We start from the raw sequence: 19,945 nt of genomic DNA on the forward strand, positions 1-19,945 counted from the left end.
GAAATGCTCCTTTCATTCATTGCTGCCTCAATCATCTCAGCATCAAACCTTTTGACCCCATTCCCCTGACATGCATGTCCAAAAACTCTGGACAAATATTTTTTGAGGAAATAACGAAATTCCTCAAATTATTGGGAATAGAGACCTCATATTATCTGCTTTCTCCCCCGTCTCTCCCACCCTCTCCTCTTAGACCACACCCCATTGAGGCTACTGTTGCTTTTGCACAGATCTATGACCATGTACTATATATTGTACCTTCCATCCAAACTTTATGTAATGGGGCATGCTCACCTTTCACGAGGCATGTCATTTTAACATTATTCTTTTATGAGGCACAATCAAACTTTTTTAACCCCATTTTTTCTGGAAAATTAAAAAAAAAAAAAATCTTTACAATGCTGTTATGACTCACAACTTAATATGCTAGCTTACCATAAGAATACAAATTGCCTGGCTAACTTTTAAAGAAAATGTACACACGTAAGCTTTGTTCTGAAATGATAACAATTTTTTTTACTAAACAAAATAATGACTGAAGAAGTCACAAACATTTACAATAAAATCTCTTTTTTCTGTCCAATTAACCCTAGAACAAAATCCCAAAGTTTATTTGCTAGCTTAAAAGATGAGGATCTTTATGACTTTGGCATTAGGTCTAGTTAGACATTTAGTATTTTAACCCTAGTTTCCACCATTAAATTAGCATCCTAACACATTATTCAAAGTGCTTGTAACCAGTAAAGCAAGTTTTTACAGTCTAACACCCCAAACTGATTCAAGATGTCATTGGAATAGGATTAGAGGCTGGTCTGGTTAAATCTAACAGTACAGCGTAGCCTTTTTGAAAAGATTTGGTGCAAGCAGTTAAATGTATGCGAAAGGTCAAATCTTAGGTGTTTGTGTTCACATAGAAGGCAAACTTGCACTGTGTTGGGCCATAGCGTCAGATAGTCTCAATGTTCTAACGGAATGAAAATGGTAATTGTTTTTACTGCAATGAGGAAATCATCAAACACAGTGGGACAGATTGAATACCAGATGGAATTAATTCATCTCATCTCCTTTTTTCCTCCTAGTTCTTGCTGTTTTAAAAACCACCATGTGAGATTTTACGATTGGTAAATGTGTTTACTGAAAAAAAAAAAAAAAAGTGAGCAGTCCCAAATGCAACATTGTCATTAAAATTAAATTGTCCTCCCAGGTCTTGTGTTCCCATCAATGAAGTAAATTATTACCAGTGATTACTGTATAGTCATTTATTGAAGGACTTATTATCGAAATAAACACTTCACTCAAAGGCCAGATTGCAATGAGAAATAATGTGTATTTATCCAAATAAGTCACAGATCCTAAGTTTTAATGTCTATATTATCCAGATAATTTGTTTGGATGTATGTGTCTTCAACTTCATTGATCTTTATCTTAGTACAAATTAAAATGTTTATGAAAAGTCTGAAATTATATTAGTGCCTTTTTTGCAGGGGTTTCTATAACAGTCATAAATAGGTTACAATTAATGTCATACAAAAAGTGGAAAAGAAAAAAACTTTTGAAGTGCTCAGCAAGTTAGCGTTCCAATTACAAGATGTCAAATCTCTTCCTCTGGCCTTTATGCATCACAGAGTCATTATTCATAAGTCAAAATCAGACTTGAATTTTGTGAAAATCTACAACTCGCAAGCTTGTAGCAGTTCATAACTCATACACATATCTTATTTCAGCCGCTGAGAGTAGAGGTAAATATAAAGAGTACATTCCTGGATCAGCTGACTCACACAAAAGTATAAATCTTTGAAAACAAATCCTTTTATTCTGTATTTACTTGAGCCCACTTAAGAAGGAGTGATATGGAGTTAAACAAAATCAACACTCACTATAACAAATTTATGTTGAGCAACACTAAACATGTTACAATACAAAGTCAAATCTGTCTATAATTTGTATCAAAGTACAAATTGAGCTCATGATAAAAACAAAGCAAGAATGGAATAAAACATGTTTTCAATCAATGTTAAACTGTGATAAATTCTATTGTCTGCAGACTTTGTTTTTCTTGTTATTACTACTATATTCCCTTTCTTAAGGATTTGTTGATTGTTAATTAACATATAAATTTGTTTCAGTGTAGAATGCAGTATGTTTCAGTGCCAGACTGTTTCATCAGACAGAGCAGGTATAACTACAGAATCAGCGTTGATGAATCACCTCTTCTGCTTTTTTATTTGAAGAAACTGGAGTTTCTCTTCAATGCACACAATCTTATGAGGTCAGGCAAAATATGAGCACAAAATGAAAAGGCAGGCAAGTGGGCCAAATAAACTAGGTCAAAACATTAGAAGAAGATCTATTTTGTGAGGATGAGGCCAATTTATGGTGTTTTGTTTTTGGTCATCTATCTTTATCTACAGAATGTATGTCTCCAAAGCTTTCACAAAACCAGATAAAAAGAATAAACAACCGGTTGCACTCCAGCATGTGCAACCGATTTCCAAGCTATTCCAAGAAGACTGATCTTGTTGACTCTGTTTGCCAGGACCACCAGCCAGACTCAGAGAAAATGTGTCAATGAATGACAGTTTTACTACTGTGAAGATCTCATTTTGTTGAGTGATTGCAATCATTACTGTTGCCCTTTCTATTCTCAGGGCTTCATACAAAGCATTAAGTCATGAACTGGAAAACATCAGACTACCTGAACAACAATTGAAGTCTCAGGGTGAATTGTATGAGTCAGGCTGAGCTGGGGTGCTTTCAGAATACAAATGTCAAGACTATGTTGAGATGCAATGTTGAGATAGATGTAAAGAGGGAAATTAAAGCTTTACTGCAGAGAAATAAAATATGTTACAATGTCACAAGGGACCATGCTTTTTTTTGTTGGAAAGCATTGTGATTTGTAGTAAAAATGTCATCTCCTCTCTGTTGATGCCAAATAGATCATTATGCTATTTACTCTTCTTTATTTTGTTTTGGAATTCTGTATTGTAGATTACAATTGAACTTTGAAGAAGCAAGAAGAATGGCAATTCAGTAATTTATTCATTCAAAAACAGGAGCCTGAGTAGTGCATGGGAGAGGCATACACAGTCATAACAAACTGGCACTTTCTCTTAATGTTGGTCAACAGGTTGGTCACACACTGCTGTAGACCATTCTTCAAACAGCATTTGTTATAAGTCAGTTTGCTGCAAGTGTAAAATGGGGTTAAGGTCTGGACAGTTTGCAAATCCTTCCATCCTGTTTACTCGGAAATTCTGGAATTAATTGTTATTAAACCCTCAGCGACATTTTGGAAGATAGAGTCTGTAAGAGTGCAGATATTTGTCTCACCAATTGGTACAAAATCTTTAAAATCTTTGATAAACTATACCATAAACAACAGAGAACTAAAAACCTTTAACAAAAGTTTGAAAATATCCAAATCTGAACAGATACTTACTTTTATGTCACACAATATAACTAAGTAGCTTCTTTATTAATTTTTAATGATTACTTTCTTGTCAACTAATCTCTTTTTCTGCCACTCCCTTTTGACTGTATTTTCTAGAGCCTTTTTGGATATGAAAGAAGTGAAAGAGATTCTACGTTTGGATGGGTCGACTCACCTGAATGTCTTCTTTGCCAATTCGTCTGATGAGGACCTGGCAGGGGTTGCCACTTGGCCCTGGGACAAAGAAGCCCTTACACATTTGGGTAAAAAATAAACAAAACCACAGACACACATTCATGCACGTATGAACACTCACATGCACCACATTACAGTAAATGCATGCACATGTCCCATGGACTTCCCAGATTGTTGATTTTAACACAGTAACACAGTTACACAGTTATCATGTTAGAATGATATTGTAGCTAGGGGAGCTTATTAATAATTCACTGTCTCAATTAAGACATTAAGAATAGAGACTCTTGTTTTATACAAACATTATTAGGCTTTTCCCTATTTTTCTTTTTTTACATAGGTGGAATTGTGCTGAATCCCTCCTTTTATGGAACATTTGGTCACACTGACACAATGGTCCATGAGATTGGACATAGCCTTGGATTATACCATGTATTTCGAGGTGTATCAGAGATTGACTCCTGCAATGATGCTTGTTTGGAAACTGAACCCTCAATGGAGACCGGAGACTTGTGTGCTGACACCAATCCCACCCCAAAGTGTAAAGAGTGCAATGATCCTGAACCAGGCAATGAGACCTGCGGCCATCAGCACTTCACGCATACCCCTTTCAACAACTACATGAGCTATACAGGTGAGCTTGGATCCACTCATGGATTCTGCTTTTAACTTGTTTCAAATTTACAGCTAAACTGAAAAAGATTACTAAAGTGGCATTTGATGAGTATATGTGAATACCAAACCATATGTGGAATTTTACTTAGAAAAAGCACTGAAAAAACTCAGCAGGAGGGACACACTTTTATGTTTCTTGATTTATACTACAGCCAGTTTTTTTCTCATCCTTGGAAAAAGTGATATAATGCTAAATATAAACAGATGGGTATCTTTACTCATGTGACATGGGCCATTAGAATGACTTAATGCTTTTTCCTTTTTCTTTTTTTTTAACAACAAAAGATCGTTTTATAATAACAATTAGCAAAAATTTCATGCTTCCACTTTTATTTAAATATCATACTGAGACTACTATGCTATCTTATTTTGAAATTTAGTTCTGGAAGGAAATTCAAAATAAACATATTTCTTGATGAGCAATAACACATTGTCTTATAATAGAATTGTCACTGCCAAGCTTTTCAAGCTTTCTCAAGGTGTGTATTTCACTTTAATTTCATGTGATAGACCAAAACAAAGTCATGCATATTTACATAATTGTGAATTCTTCTATTCACAATAAAAATATACTTTATCTTTTCAAGCTTGAAAAGATAAAGCCTTCAGTTGTATTTCGCCGCTATATGGTGACTTCTAAAGCAACCATTTCTATGGGATTTTATTTAGAATCAATAAAGTAATTTGGGGTGTATGTAAATGTTCACTGCAATTCTCAGATTTCTACTTGTTAAAAATATAAAATAAAATTATTTGTTAAAAACCATGTGTAATTTTCTTTTTACTTCAGAATTGTGATGATTGTTGAAAAATCTCACCTTCATGAACTTCCTTCTTAATCCTCAGATGATGCTTGTACAAATTCATTCACATTGAACCAGGTGGCAAGGATGCACTGCTACTTGGATCTTGTGTACCAGAAATGGCAAACAAGCTTCAAATCTCCTCCAGTGGTGATGGCACCGCATGTTGTTGAGCAGCATCACAATTCTGTTACCCTGGAATGGTTTCCACCAATTACTGGACACTTCTACGACAGGTGAAACAAACTACTGCCCAAAGGTTAACATTTGTAATGAGGTTACAAATTTTAATTTTATAAATTGATTTCCGATGATAGAAATGTATTTTAATATTAGTGTCTTTAATATGGGCCAACATTTGCAAAGAAAACCTTTTGGTTAACCTCCTACTTGTCACATATTTACTATTCTTACTATATTTACATATACTGTGTTTAAGTGTTTGAGGTGTTTTTGATCTGCATCTAAGTTGTTTTTTGTTCTTGCTTATTGGTTTCCTAGAGAAGTGGGATTAGCATGTGATAAATGTACTGAGGGGAGAGTTCTACTGCAGTATGCCTCCAACTCTTCATCTCCAAGACCATGCGACCCTTCGGGACACTGGTCCCCCCGAGAAGCTGAAGGTATGTTTTTCACGTTACATACCATGAAAGTTTTACTATTGAAAGGTTGCTTTTTGGCTAAACATGAACGCCTGTCTGGAAAATTCATTAAATATTCTTACCAATAGATGACAGATGTGAGTCACTTTCTTGAACTGTTTTGCCAATTTTATGTTCAAAAGCAAACATTGTATAAATGCAAAGTAACATCCCCTTTAAGAGCTGATTACATGACTTGAGGTTTATCTGGTGTTGGATTTCTGAGTTAATATGGCATACACAAATTTTGTGGACTGACTCAGACCCAAAATGATGACTCATTGGATTCATGACTTTTGGGCAGTGAAGGATCAGAGACGTTTGTAATAAATATTTCAAAACACTTTGAAAAATAAATCAGTTTACACTGCAGATATAGACAGTAACACAAGGCTTTAAAGAAATGTGTTTAGAAAAATATGTCTGATGCATACGTGATATTTTCCACTATGGAGACCCAAGCAGGAGCATTGGGATGAATCTGGTCTGGGTTAAAGCAGCTTTTAAAATCCTGTGTTTGGAAACACATTTATTTGTGCTGCATGCAACTAGCAACAGAGGTTTTATGTGCTCCGACAAGCAAAGTGCATCACTTTAGTTTTGCACAAAAAACACAGCAATGATTCACTTGTTATTATGAACGCTAGACCTCTTTGGTGCTGGCAGTCACGAAACTTCAGGGTTCATTCCTGTATTACACAGTAGTGAGCTTGGCACATGATAGCAATTCACAAATCTCTTTGGTGTCTTGGTATGTACTGGTCCCTTGCAAAAAAAAAAAGAAAGAAAAAAAGTTCAAATAGACAAAACATCTAGAAACTCGGTCGATATAAAATATAGACATATTTTAGACATGCCTCTTAAATTTTAATTGCTTTGTTTTTATCTAGAATTTTATTTAAGCACATCTTGTCTAAATTATTTGCACAACTAGCCATTTGGAAGGATGCACACATGTCAACCCGTACTGTTTGAATACACACATTTCTTTGCTTAGTTCAGATGAACACAGATGGATACCTGCATGTCCTCAACCTAAGCTTGGAACACATGGTGTTTTCAAACAATAAATGCAAATCTTAAAACGTTTTAGAGATCTATGTCTTCTGGCACTTGTGTTAGGCATATAATTTGTTTTTCCTAGACGTGGCAAATATTGTGTTTATGTTACAACATGCATAGTGTTGATATGTACACAGAAGTGCATGGTAGAGAATGCTCCATTCTCTACCATTTTTGTTTCACTTCAATCATCAAACAAAGTTGTATTTTAGAATGTATGACCTAAGTAAGTAATCCAGTTTATTAAAGCTATCCCAACCTATTTGGTATGAAAAGTAATTGCCCCTCAATCTAGAAACTAGTTTTACCATCATTGGTGGAAAAAAATGCATTTCTTTTAACAACTCTTAAAATGCTGTGGAGGAATTTCTTATTTATATACCGTTTTTATTTATATATGCAGTGCCTTGTGAAAGTTTTCATCCCCTTGGCTTCTTCTGCGTTTTGTTTCCACACAACTTGGAATCAAAATAGATTATTTTAGGGTTTGTATCTTTTCATTTATGGAACAGGCCTACAACTTTGAACATTTATTTTTCTTGTTAATGTGAAGCAAACAGCAATTAGGACAACATAATAATAATAAAATTCCTCTGTGTATACATTTTCACCCCCTGAAATTCATTACCTTGTGGAGCCAACTTTTGTAGAAATTACACCTACAAGCCACTTTACATACGTTTCGTTGAGCTTGCACATCTTGCCACTGGGATTTTTTCCCATTCCTAAAGATAAAACTGCTCCAGCTCCTTCAAGTTAGACGGTCTCTGCTGGTGAACCCCAACCTTCAAGTCTGACAACATATTTTCACTTGAATTGAGGTCTGGGCTTTGACTGGGTCATTCCGATACATTTACACATTTACCTTTAAACCATTATATACAGTATAAACAGTATATTTTGGGTCATTGTTCTATTAATTAAACGGTAAACCTCTGTCCTAGTTTCAAATCACTGACAGACTGAAACAAGTTTTGCTCAAGAATATATTTTTATTTAGCACCATCCATCTTCCTCTGAACTCGGACTGGTTTACCAGTCCCTGCTGTTGATAAACATCCTCGCAGTGGCACAGAAATGGAAGCAAAGCAGAACCATTAAGAGTTTGAATTAATAATGATATTTATCAGTCTGTGTTTGACCCTTAAGTTAGTTCTAATTTAATGTGTCATATTCAGAATATTTAAAGGTATTAAGGCTTCAATATAAATGTTTATATTAAATGCCTCCTTAAGACTTCTCAGCAGGGTTGTGTCCAAAAGAGGGCCAAATGTGGGCTAGTAATAATTTTGGGGTGTTAAACCAAAATAAAGACCTAAGCTGTAAGCAGGACAGTTATAAACTTTATAAAACTGAGTGACTCACAAATAAATGACATTAACATGAATACATAAAATATGCAAGTAATTATAATTCAAGTTATTTCGATTAATAATACAGAAGCTGTAACCATAACCGCAGTAGCTGTAATTTGTTTAGGGGTACAGATCAAATTAATATGATGTTTAAAGTACAGTGTAAAATGTGCAAAATGTTAGTGGTCATCACAATATCCACAACTAAATAGATACAAATCTGCTGCTCATGAAATATCCCTGCCTGCGAGACTCCTTTGGCAAGTACTCGATTCTGTACATCTTCACAGAATCGAGTGTAAACCTGTTTCTATGCAAATCAAAGTGTCAGCACCTCAAAATCAAAACATATTTTTATGTAAATCTGATAATGTTGCCTTTGGAGTAAGTAGAACGTGTGTACCACAGGCAAGTCTGGACATGTCTGACATGTTGTGGGCGTGTGCATGTGTGTATGCGCACAAACTGTGCTCTATTTCCCCTCTTGGAATGAATCTCTCTCCTTGCTCTAGCCTCTACTGGATAAACAGCTGCTGTTCTGCTGCAAATGTGTCACATGTTTACTTACTTCCACTGGACATTTCTGTAGAGTACATACTCAAATACTCCCAAACCAAAAAAACACTGACCACTGACATCACCTTATTTACAAAATAAGCATATTGAAGTTTACATATCTAATACACATGTGTGTCTACTTCCATATTTAAATGACAAATATATGACATGTCTAGGATTGCTAACTGGAAAACAGCAGTGTGGTCATAACGAAGCAGGATATGATTGGATAGAACAAGGACTTGAATCAAGGACAAACCGATCTTGAAATAAGCACTTGATCAGGTCAACTTGCAAGACAAAAAGTAACATGAGTCTGGCAAATCCTGCAATCACACAATAAATATTTGTATAATTTGTAACTGAGGCCTAGTTTGAAACTATAAGGTGGGTTTAAAATGTTTATTCTTTTACTAACTGAATATAATATAATTATACATTATAATATACTCAGTTAGTTATTAGTTGAGTGCTGTCAGATTTTTGTGCATTATAGACAGTACTTGACCACAATGGTACTCAAAAAGTATTTCCAGTAATTAGTTACAGAATGAAGTAACCAGAATACCATAGAAACAATGCTGAAGTTTAAAGAAACAACAGAATTTAGTTGCTTTTAGCTGCAAACGTAATGTGATTTGTTATTAATTTAACATAATTTGTTGATTCTGACAATCAACTTGATGACACAAATTAAGTTTTTTTTGTTAACTGGATTAATGTCCGCAAACACTGACTACATTTGTAACTTTATCTTAACCAGTACTTTAAGTGTGCCGGTACAGTTAACTATTAGTCATAACGAGTCTCCTTAAAACATTAAGACCTCTCCATAGCAATAAAATAAACACAATACGATTAAAGTATAGGAATAACAGGAAAATAAATCAAAATTTAATTCTAAAACACAGTACGTTTAAAATGCAAACTGGTGCAAAAACAATCAATGTATCATAATAAACTTATCTAGGCTGATAAGTTCATATAGTGAAAAAATAAAGATCATAAAAATCATTTATGTTTGATAATAACACATAAATGATTATCATTTATGTTTGATAATAAACTAGAAAAAGCACTTCCTGTTTCAGGTCAGTTATAATTACCAAAATTGTTTCTGCAAAATAAACATATATGACTTAAACAGCTGTTTGGCCTGTTGTTTATCCTTCCATATGGTTTGAAGAATAGTTTGCTGGAATGTTGGCCCAATCCTCCAGGCAGAACTGGTGTGAAAATCAGGTTTATAGGTCTGCCCTTTGTTGTTGTCCTTAAGAGCTTTTAAACTAATATGCTTGGAATCCTTGTTCATTTGGAGGACCAACAAGTATTTCAATGAGAATAACTGTTGCACCTAAACACTTTTATGCCTTTCATCTGGTGAACAGATGAACATGGTAACTCAAGCAATAGTTCTCTTCAAGGAAGTAGTATGCCAGAAGTGTTGCCCTAAAATACTTCACAGGTGGGCTTCCACTTTACTTAAATGATGTGAATCAGAAGCTTACAAACCATGTCATCATTATGTATACTTTTCCAAAGTGTTTAAAGGTTTAGTAACCTAGAAAAGAGAAACGCTAAGTCTGATTTAAAGTCACACAGAGTCTAAGTTAATGACTGGTTTCCACTATAAGATACCCTGGGCATTGCCTTCCTATGCAATTTCATTTGGTCCTCATTTCCCTTCAGTGCTCTGTCTGGGATTTCCCCCATTAAACTTGATTTCTCCAGCTGGAGTCTGGCAGACTCCAGAACAGAGTCAGCAACTATACCAATAAGCAAACAGGAGTTGTGAACAATGGCATCAAATTTCTGCACTGTTTTAGAAATGTGGTCTGTCTTTGGTTGTACAGTAGTTTGGCAATGGCAGCAAAAGAAGTGAACAAAGCCAGTCAGTCCATGTTGGCCACACTTGAAAATGTTGAGCAACTAAGGTCAGAATGTTTAAGACATTTTATTGCTGGCAAAGATGCCATGACCATACTCTCCATGGGGTTGTTTAAAGTGTATGCATACTTCATCAAGGTGCCCATTAAATATGTAACAGCTAAACGGTAATGATTGTGTAAAATCAGATTCATTTGTTTATAACTTCGTCAATCCAGCAAGTAATAATTTTCCTAATAGCAGATGGTCGAGGCCCTCTAGTATTAAGCAAAGCGTAACACAATTGGCTGTTTTTTCCCCCAGGGTAACAGTAAGATGCATTAATGAAAGAAACCCTTGCTGAAGTTGAATAAGGAAGAAAATTTGTATGTTTGGTTTTGTGTGAAGCCAAGTGTCAGGGAATTGTGTGGAATTGCCTTTGCATACAAAGTGTGCAAAACTACATGCTCTTAAGAAACTGTTTATTTTATCATTTTGGACAGCAATGACAACCATATTTTTTGTCAACATGCTGATATTCTATTACCATACCAATACACTAATGAAATTTTACCATGTTTGCTTTAACATCTGCATTTGTTTTACTGTTAACTTACCAATTCTGTGAAATAACCTCAAACATGCTAAAGATTTGTTGTTTGGAAATAAGCAAACTACACAAGTTATTGATTTATTTACCAGGAATGGCAACTACCCTTTTCTTTTCATGGTGACATTTTGTGTGTATACAACTATAAGTAACCACGCTAATTAGCAGTGACCATATTCTCTCACTGACTTTGTATACGTCATGAAACCAAAGTAAAACAAAAATGATCTCAGCATAATGTTTGTTTTTTCACAAGAAAACAAACAAATTTTTTATTTTATTTTAATTCAATCTTTTCAAATCTATGTTAATTTGGATGCGATTGTTGACTGCTATTAATGTATCACAAAATATTGATGCAGCAAGGCAATGATATCCAAGCATTAGTGTCTTTTACAGTTAAAAAGTGTTTTTGTGTGTCTGCAAAGTGTCTTTATTTATGACTGTGTTCATGCTAAAGGTTGGAGTGGGTTGATGTCTGTCTTCTAAGTGAGGAAGAGTGTAACAGTGTGTGACAGTGAGTCATAGACAGTGAGAGCTAGAAGCAGACACTTCTTAGAAAGCATGAAGTGTGCATGCCCGGACATATTCTTATTCTGTTTATCCTTTCCACTCTTCAGACTGGTTTATAATGGGGTAGTGGTCCAACAGGTATTAGTAATTTTACTTTGCTGTTTATACATTAAGCAGTATTTGTCATGATGTTAACATAAAAGAATATTGCTGAATATTTTTAAAAGAAGTTTAAAAATACATTGGAAAGTATGGTCAAGTGCCCTTTGGCTGTAAGGTCAGTGCTGTGAGTTTTCCTACTCCCAATACAAAAATGCATGAACATATCTTATCCATTCTTCAACTTTTACATAATTGCTAATCACCAGTGTGGTAAAACTGACTCTAAAGGATTTGAACAAATGTTTGATGAGTTTGGGACTGAAAATGTGTTTAAGTTGGAATTAATTTTCAATGATCTGGGCTATATTTCTGCATATATTTAAAATTAACTCCAACTTAAACACATCCTCAGTCCCAAGTCATCACACAATTGTTTTACATTTATAAAGGCATATAAAGATATAGGCATTTTTTTATAATAGAAACGATAATGCCAACTGCCTTGAACATTTTGTTTTTAATATTTACTGCTTATCTATACCTTCATCTTCTTCACCTGGACATGAACAATATATTATTGAACCAAATGCTATAGGGTGGGGAAAAAAAGAACACAAATGCATACTTCATTCTGGCAGCAATAGGTTTATGAACCTTGTATTTGTTAGAAAAAAATAAAAAAGTCTCTAAATGTACTTTTACCTGTGGCAAGTTTAGGTTTAAAGTTTAGTGCTCTAATTTGACCAACATATTTGTTCTAATTGGAAGAAATATTTCATGTTTCGGAAGTCATTTTATTGTTTTGAATTGGCCTAGTCAGGGCCTCAACTTCAAACTGGTAGATAATTTGTGGAGGAAGCGCAATATTAGAGTAAATGCAAGGAGGCTTTTTAAACTTGATGTTCAAAACACCAGTGGAAGCATGAAACAAGATGTTCCGGGGTCATGAGAAGCATTTGATTCCCATATTGCTAATTATTTTTTATTGAGAATGAAGCTAATTATTTTTTATTGAGAATGTAAAGAGTGTAAATAATTTCAAACATGCCATTTAAAAAAAACAAAAAAACAAAACCAAATAAAAATCCAAGAATTAGTTTCCAAACAGAAACAAAAGTCTTGGTTGAATGAAACCTGTAATTTGGTTCATAATATCTAAATTATTATATAGTAATACATCTCTAATAATCTTGCCCAGCTATTAGTGATTTAACTGTGAGCACATTCATGCAAACAGAACAAAAACCAGCAACATAAGTGACATTTAACACAATGATCAAACACGGCACAAGTGAAAACCTGGACATTTACAGACTGTGCCTGAATGACTCCAGAAACGGGGGAGGTGTTATTATCAAAGAGAGCTGAGGTGTGTGGAAGAAGCATTGGGCAAGTCTAGCACAAACAAGGCAATGATAACTATGGTGAGATTAAGCTATGTTTTCAAATTTTACTGTTATGAGCCAATCTCTCCCACAGACAATCCCAGACTGTCCAAATCAATCTGAAAGATGAATTTGTGACCTTTTCATTGAGCGATCTCTATCATAAAAAGAAATACATGCTGATTTTGGTAGATTTTTTCAAGTTTAAGTATTTAATTACAATCAGAAACAAATGCCACTCTAATTAAAGATACAAAGAATCAGCCAGCTAGTAATCAGTGAAATCAAGACTTAAATATATTTTTAATCAATGGAATGCATGAGTGTTTATCTCCAGTTCTCAAGAGTCGGCGTCCTGAATGTATCAGATATGTTATGGATTCCACACAAATCAATACAACAACTGGTTCATTACCAAGCCTCTGCTTATGTCACCTGCATTAGAGCTGTGGCATATCTGAAACATGCAGGACACTTGCATTAGAAAAATAGATTTAAACACCCCTGAGCTAATGTCTATTTTCAAATGATTTTCTGTGCTCAAGAAACTTACACATGTCTAATAACAAATATTGTGACATACCACTTGAGAGCTCCACTCACAGCTGGATTGGATTTAAAAAATTAAGAAAATAAAAAGATTTTTTGTAACTTACTGTTACTCTGTGTACCATTATTCTTTGCTTTATTCTATGTTCTGTTATTTTGTATGTTAGCCGGTGCGCCGTTACTCGGTGGGTGTTAGTTGGAGTTGAGTAAATGAGATGATCGAACCTAGCTCCTGTGTCATCCTTCTTTCTCCTCCACAATATGACAGCAAAATTTATTTTCTACAGACAACTGAAAAAAGCAGACTACTAAAAATATTTTAACTGATTAAAATCTAAGATTTACTAACAGTTTACCAGTCATTCAGGAGCTTAAAGAAAGGACTTGCACTGACGAAAAATTCAGTTCAGCAGTTTAATCTGAAAACTAAAAAGATAGGTGACGACAAAATTTAGAAAGCCCATTTGATTTATCTTCTAAGAACATCAGAACTGCCACAAATGTAAGAACAAAGCACCTTACGCTGGTCCTTGATGCTTTATTACAGTGGTCCAAAGTCGGTCCTCGAGGAACGGCGTCATGCATGTTTTAGTTCTCTCCCTAGTGGTAGTAACAATCTTCTCAGCATGTCAGTGTTCTTCATAAGCCTTCTAATGAGCCATCATTTGATCCAGGTGTGTTAAACCAGGAAGAGAACTAAAACATGCAGGATGCCGGCCCTCGAGGACCCACTTTGGGCACCAATGCTTTACTACCTCTCCCGGTCCTACCAAGTCCTCCCCAATCCTTCATCACGAAACAGAAATTGACAATAACTTCTGTCTGGAAGGTTGGATTCCAGTACTGAACTGGACTGAAAGTGATTTGAAGATCAACTCCTGAGTATTTTGTTATTGACTGACATCCTGTTTGATTTTGACATGGATGTTAAATTTCACCCCCCATCATAACAGAGGCCACTTCATGTCTACATACCTACATTTTAAAATGTATGTATACATGAAATCCTTGAACCAGATTCTCCAAAGTAAAACAAATAAACAGTAATTCTACACAAAAACCAGACTTCAGGAATCTGACCACAAACCCCTTGCAGCCAAGTTATTTGCTGCCTGATGAAGCATATTCTTGTTCACAATAAGACACGTATTCCAGAGGTATAAAATAGTAACATTTAAAGGTAGTCCAAACATGCCTACCCTTTTTTTTTTGCTTCATTAATGGTTCATATTTGAACTTCAACTCTATATTTCTTCTTTGCTCTTAAGTCATAGTCCCCATATAAAAAAGAAGTTCAAATTTTAAGTAATAGACACAGTGACAAATGTCAGCCAATAACTCAATCTTTTTGGCATCTCACGTTTTAGATCTCAGTTTTGATGATGACACTTTCTCTACAAACAACCATATTCTTCAAATAAATCAAAACCGTTTTGATATTAATTCATATCCTGTGTGTGTGGACAGACTGGCTTGTCAATCATGGATACATACTTGCTTGACTGTAAAACAGTTTGTTTAGGTTACACAATGGATGACACCCCTGCTCTGTCTCTTCCTGAATCTCCAACAACATTACCAACAGCGCCAGAGCAAAAGTTGGGCCCATCATAACAGCTGACATTACAAAATATTTTCAGTGGCAACAGCTCTTTTCCTTGCAAACTCTATGAAAATATACTCAGAAATCCAGGACTACATGAGCAGAGTGCAGCCAATCTCTTGGAGCACCTTAGTTCTTTCCCTTCCAGCCCCCTCTTTCTCCATCTTTTCTTTTTTCACTGACTTGCTTTTCTTTAATTCACCTTCACTCTGGCCACACACACACTTACAGTACGATAATAAATATGTTGAGATAATGTGGCTTGGAATACATTTTCAATCCTCACTTGATTAAACATTGGAATTTTGCATGGTGCCCAGAAATGAGGTTAGCAAATGGCTTCGATGGTTGCCAGCTTGGAATTGCTCAAAAGGAAAACGAGGGAGAACATAGTGTCTACCGCTTTCTGGCTCCTGAAAGTGCTTGATGAATGTTAGTGTACGTCACTTGGGATAATGCGAGTTAGCTGTGTGTGGACTCCAAATATGGCTGGAGTGTGACTGTTTGAGGTTGTAATGACTGTGCTGAAGTGAGAACCCTGCACAGGGCCCCTCTCAGAAGGTACACACCTCAGCTCTGCCTTTCCTCTGCAGATGGACTCACAATGAACTCTTAGTTTCACCTCAACCTTGATGTCGCAGGACCTTTAGAAACACCAAAAACATGAGTACGTTTCTTAACTGTGCATAAAAGTTTTTTTGAACAGTTTAAGGAATATTTGAGATTCCGTAAATAAAGCTAAGTATTTACACTGCATTACCTTGCAAAGGTATTAATAGCCCTTAAATTTGCTCAAATTCTTTCACAATACAGACACAAACAGTTTTAGGGGGATTTTCTTTGTTACAGACCAAAACAAAGTAATGCACAACTGTAATGTTAATTTAAATGTTAAAATGATACATTATTTATTTTTCAAATAAGAAAGGAATCTGACAGGTGTTTTGTGTATTTATTTTCAGATACCTTTACTAATTAAAATTCAGTGCAACCAATTGCCATCAAAAGGTACCTAAAATGCAGATATAATTTACTTATGTGCAATTTAATGTTAGTATACAAATATGTGTTATGTGGAGACATAAGTGGTTTGTTACAGAACATTAGTAAATAAACAGCATCTTGAGAACCAATGAACACAACAGACAAGGTAGGGATAAGATTGAGGGAATGTTTAAAGTATTGTTAATAATATAGAACAAGGATCCTCAAACTGAGGCCTCGAGGGCCAGTGTCCTGCAACCTTTCAGTGTATCCCTGTTTCAACACACCTCAATCACGTAGCTTAATTACCTTCTCAGTGCAGTCAAGTTCTCCAGAGTGCTGCTAATGACCTGATTATTTGACTCAGGTGTGGTGAAGCAGAGTCAAACATAAAACCTGCAGGACACCAGCCCTTGAGGCCTGGATTTGAGGATCTCTTGTCTAGGCTAGCACTTCACTTGTTGAATTGTTGAAAGGAAAGTACACAAAATCTGTGTTGCAGCGTTTGTTTAACAGTGTAGGGGACGACTAACATGTGGGAGAAGGTGATCTGGTCAGGTGAGACCAAGATTTAAATTTTGAGCATATAAACAAAATGTGTCACCGAAAACCCACCCCCTAACTCATTATGAAACAGGGTTTTGTGCATCATCCTGCTATGGTTAGGATTTTTTTCAGGAGGAAAGATGCAAGATTTGATGTATAGAGCTAAAAAAATAGGGCAATCCTGACAAAAAAACACCAAAAAGCTGAAAAAGATTAAAGATGAAGGTGGTTGTTTTTCTTTGAGAAAGACATCGACTCTAAGCATACAGGACAGAAGCTCTTGAGGACTGGACTTGGTAATCTCTGTTTTAGATCAAACATTATTCTTGTGCTAGAATGACCAAGACCCAAACTGAGTTAAGAATGTGAGGCAATGCTTAAAAATCAGTGTTAACAGGTGCTCTCTATTCAGTCTGGCTCACTTTTCCTTCCACTTCACCATTATTTACTGCTTTGTGTTGGTCTATCACATGACATAGCAATAAAAAAACAAAACATTAAACACATGTTATCTGTTTTGCAACTTATCTTACAGGTCCTCCAGATGTGGAGCAAACTTGTGAGCCAAGTGTACGCACATGGAGCCCAAATGCAGGAACTGACCAGGGTGTTGTTGGCCTATCAGAGTGTCCTCCACAGGGTTGTATGCTTCAGTTGGAGTTCCAACACCCAGTGGTTCCCAATTCGCTGACTGTATGGGTGACATTTTTCAGTCCTGAAGAGAGCGCTCTGCCTGCTATCCATGACATCTTGCTTTTGACTGTGAGTGGAAACAACATTTCGCTGGGGCCCAGTAATGTCTTCTGTGACACTCCATTGACTCTGAAACTGGACGTGGAAGAAGAGGTGTATGGTGTACAGTTTTACACAATGGAGCAACACCTAGAGATTGACGCAACTTTATTGACATCCAAGCCAGACTGCAAAGTTTGCAGGCATTGCAAACCACTTCATTACAATCTGTTGCGCCAACCACCCTTCACACATGCCCCGAAAGGCCTGCAACTGATTGAACCTATCCGCCGATATACAGACAGGTGAGTTTGAGTGGTGAATTGCAGTCAGTGATGACAGACTGAATGTTGCCTGCATACTCTGTATTATTTTGTTTGCCAGGGTTTACAAATAACTTAATATATTAAGCCATTTTTTTCTATAACAGCTGTTTTTCCTCATTGTTTTCTATTAAAAGCTTAGAATGGCTGAGTGTTTATGATTTCGCTCCTGGCTTTAGTGTAGGGTAATTTTAGACATGTCAGTAAAAGGCGTTTATTTATCTGTGGAAAATATCCACTAAAATATGCTCATGTAATAGCAGACATCCTTTTCAATACCCTCTGGAACACATGTAAGCCACCACTGCTTCTGAGCTTTCAGATCTGTTTTCCCAACATTTGTTTCCTAAGTCACAGGTCAGTTGTCGCCCACATTTGTGTTTTTTCCTATGTTCCATGAAGCAAGGGCAAACAGATGACTTGTTGAAGGTATTATCTGCACACTGTGGTGAGAATTTAGTGCTTTTCTTTCATGGAATGTGCTGACTTGACAAAAATTGTGCTATACATGGCGCTGCTGCGTGTCATACCATCTTGCTGTCGTGCTATCAGTGAGATTCACATGAGAAGGAAAGTGCTAGATAAAACACAAAAGGGGTGGGTATGCACGTTATGCAAGATGAAGTGATGAAATCTAAGTTTCAAAAGTGCAGAACTTCCTGGTTGAATGGTAGTATCTGTGGAAGGTTGCCTCTAGTAAGGATGTATTTATTTGGAGGTTTTGGCACACTTTGCTGACTGTTGATGTACTGTAGGTAGTTTTACTACTGTGGTACATTTCACTAGCTGTGGTCGCATTCCAGTGGTAGTGGTCAGTGGAAATGGCTGTATATTTTTTTCTTATGAGACCATGTGGGATCTTGTCTGTTAAGCTCCAAGAGAAACTCTGTAGTAAATAAGTATAGCTGTATTGGATATGAAGTTTCCTTTACACATTTCTTACAAAATAAAGAATGTAGTACAGCACTTTGCAGAAGTATTTATATCCCTTGAAGTACTACAAAGAACTCCAGTGTCCTATATTCTAACATTTTGTGATAGACCAACACAAACTAACACAGCCCTTTGAAGTATGAGGAAGAGGAATCATGCATTTCACAATGTTTTTTTTTCTTTCAAATAAATATTAGAAAATATAGAGACATGCATTTCTGTTCAGCTTCTCTAAATCAATACATTGTAGAATTGACTTTTGGTGTGAGAACAGCTGCACATCTTCTGCCGTATGTTCTTGGGAGCCATTGTGAAGGAGCTCAGGGTTTGTCAGATAGGATAGATGGCATTGGTGAACAGTGATTCGTTAGGTCTTACCACAGATTCTCAGGTAGATTTATGCCTTTACTTAGAGTGCTCACTTCTAACACATAAATATGCTTTAATGTAAACATTTCCACTGTAGCTCTACATTATGTCCTACAGAAAGGCAAGTCTTGTCCCCAATTGTCTTCCAGCATTCAGTTTTGGTTTAGTTTGACCAGTGCATTTTCTGTAACTTTGTATGGTTTTTCTACTTGCCACTTCTTCGTAAACACCAGATTCTCAAAACTGAGGTGTGACTCTTTTTGAGGTACTAGGGGGTTCTTAGCTGCTTCTTTTATCAATGCTTTCCTTACCCAGTCTGTCGGTTTAGGCGGAAAATCATGTCTTGGTAGGTGTGCTGTTGTGCCTCACTCACTGTTTCCCTTTTGGGGTGATGATAAATTATTTATTGATTGATCTGTTAGACATTTAAAGCTTATAGCTTAACTCTACTTTAAATGTCTCCACATTTTAAATATCTCCCTAGCCTGTCTAGTGTATCCCTTGGTCTTTGTGATACTGTTCACTACCTTTACCAACAAGCCTCAGGAGTGCATATACAAAAATCGCATATACAAGTATGCTTATCTAAGAATGAGTTGACTTCATCCAACAATAACATCCAAAAACATCCAACAATAACTGTGCAAGGTGTCTGGCCTAGTGATCAACTCGAGCACCCAGATAAAACCCAGGTCTTGGGATAGCATT

General features: G+C 35.9%; 1 protein-coding gene across 2 annotated transcripts in view; it reads left to right on the forward strand.

Annotated features, from left to right (window-relative positions):
- The window catches only part of pappa (pappalysin 1), a 98,222-nt gene that overhangs the window by 14,514 nt on the left and 63,763 nt on the right, over positions 1-19,945 (forward strand). For both annotated transcript variants that reach the window (XM_014470501.2, XM_023338560.1), the window contains exons 3-7: positions 3,551-3,696; positions 3,969-4,262; positions 5,150-5,342; positions 5,608-5,729; positions 17,416-17,917. In XM_014470501.2, the coding sequence (XP_014325987.1) occupies positions 3,551-3,696; positions 3,969-4,262; positions 5,150-5,342; positions 5,608-5,729; positions 17,416-17,917 (1,257 nt within the window). The remainder of the gene's footprint in view (positions 1-3,550; positions 3,697-3,968; positions 4,263-5,149; positions 5,343-5,607; positions 5,730-17,415; positions 17,918-19,945) is intronic.

Source organism: Xiphophorus maculatus, chromosome 8 (assembly GCF_002775205.1).
Source record: "Xiphophorus maculatus strain JP 163 A chromosome 8, X_maculatus-5.0-male, whole genome shotgun sequence".
In the NCBI taxonomy this organism is placed as follows: Eukaryota; Metazoa; Chordata; class Actinopteri; order Cyprinodontiformes; family Poeciliidae; genus Xiphophorus; species Xiphophorus maculatus.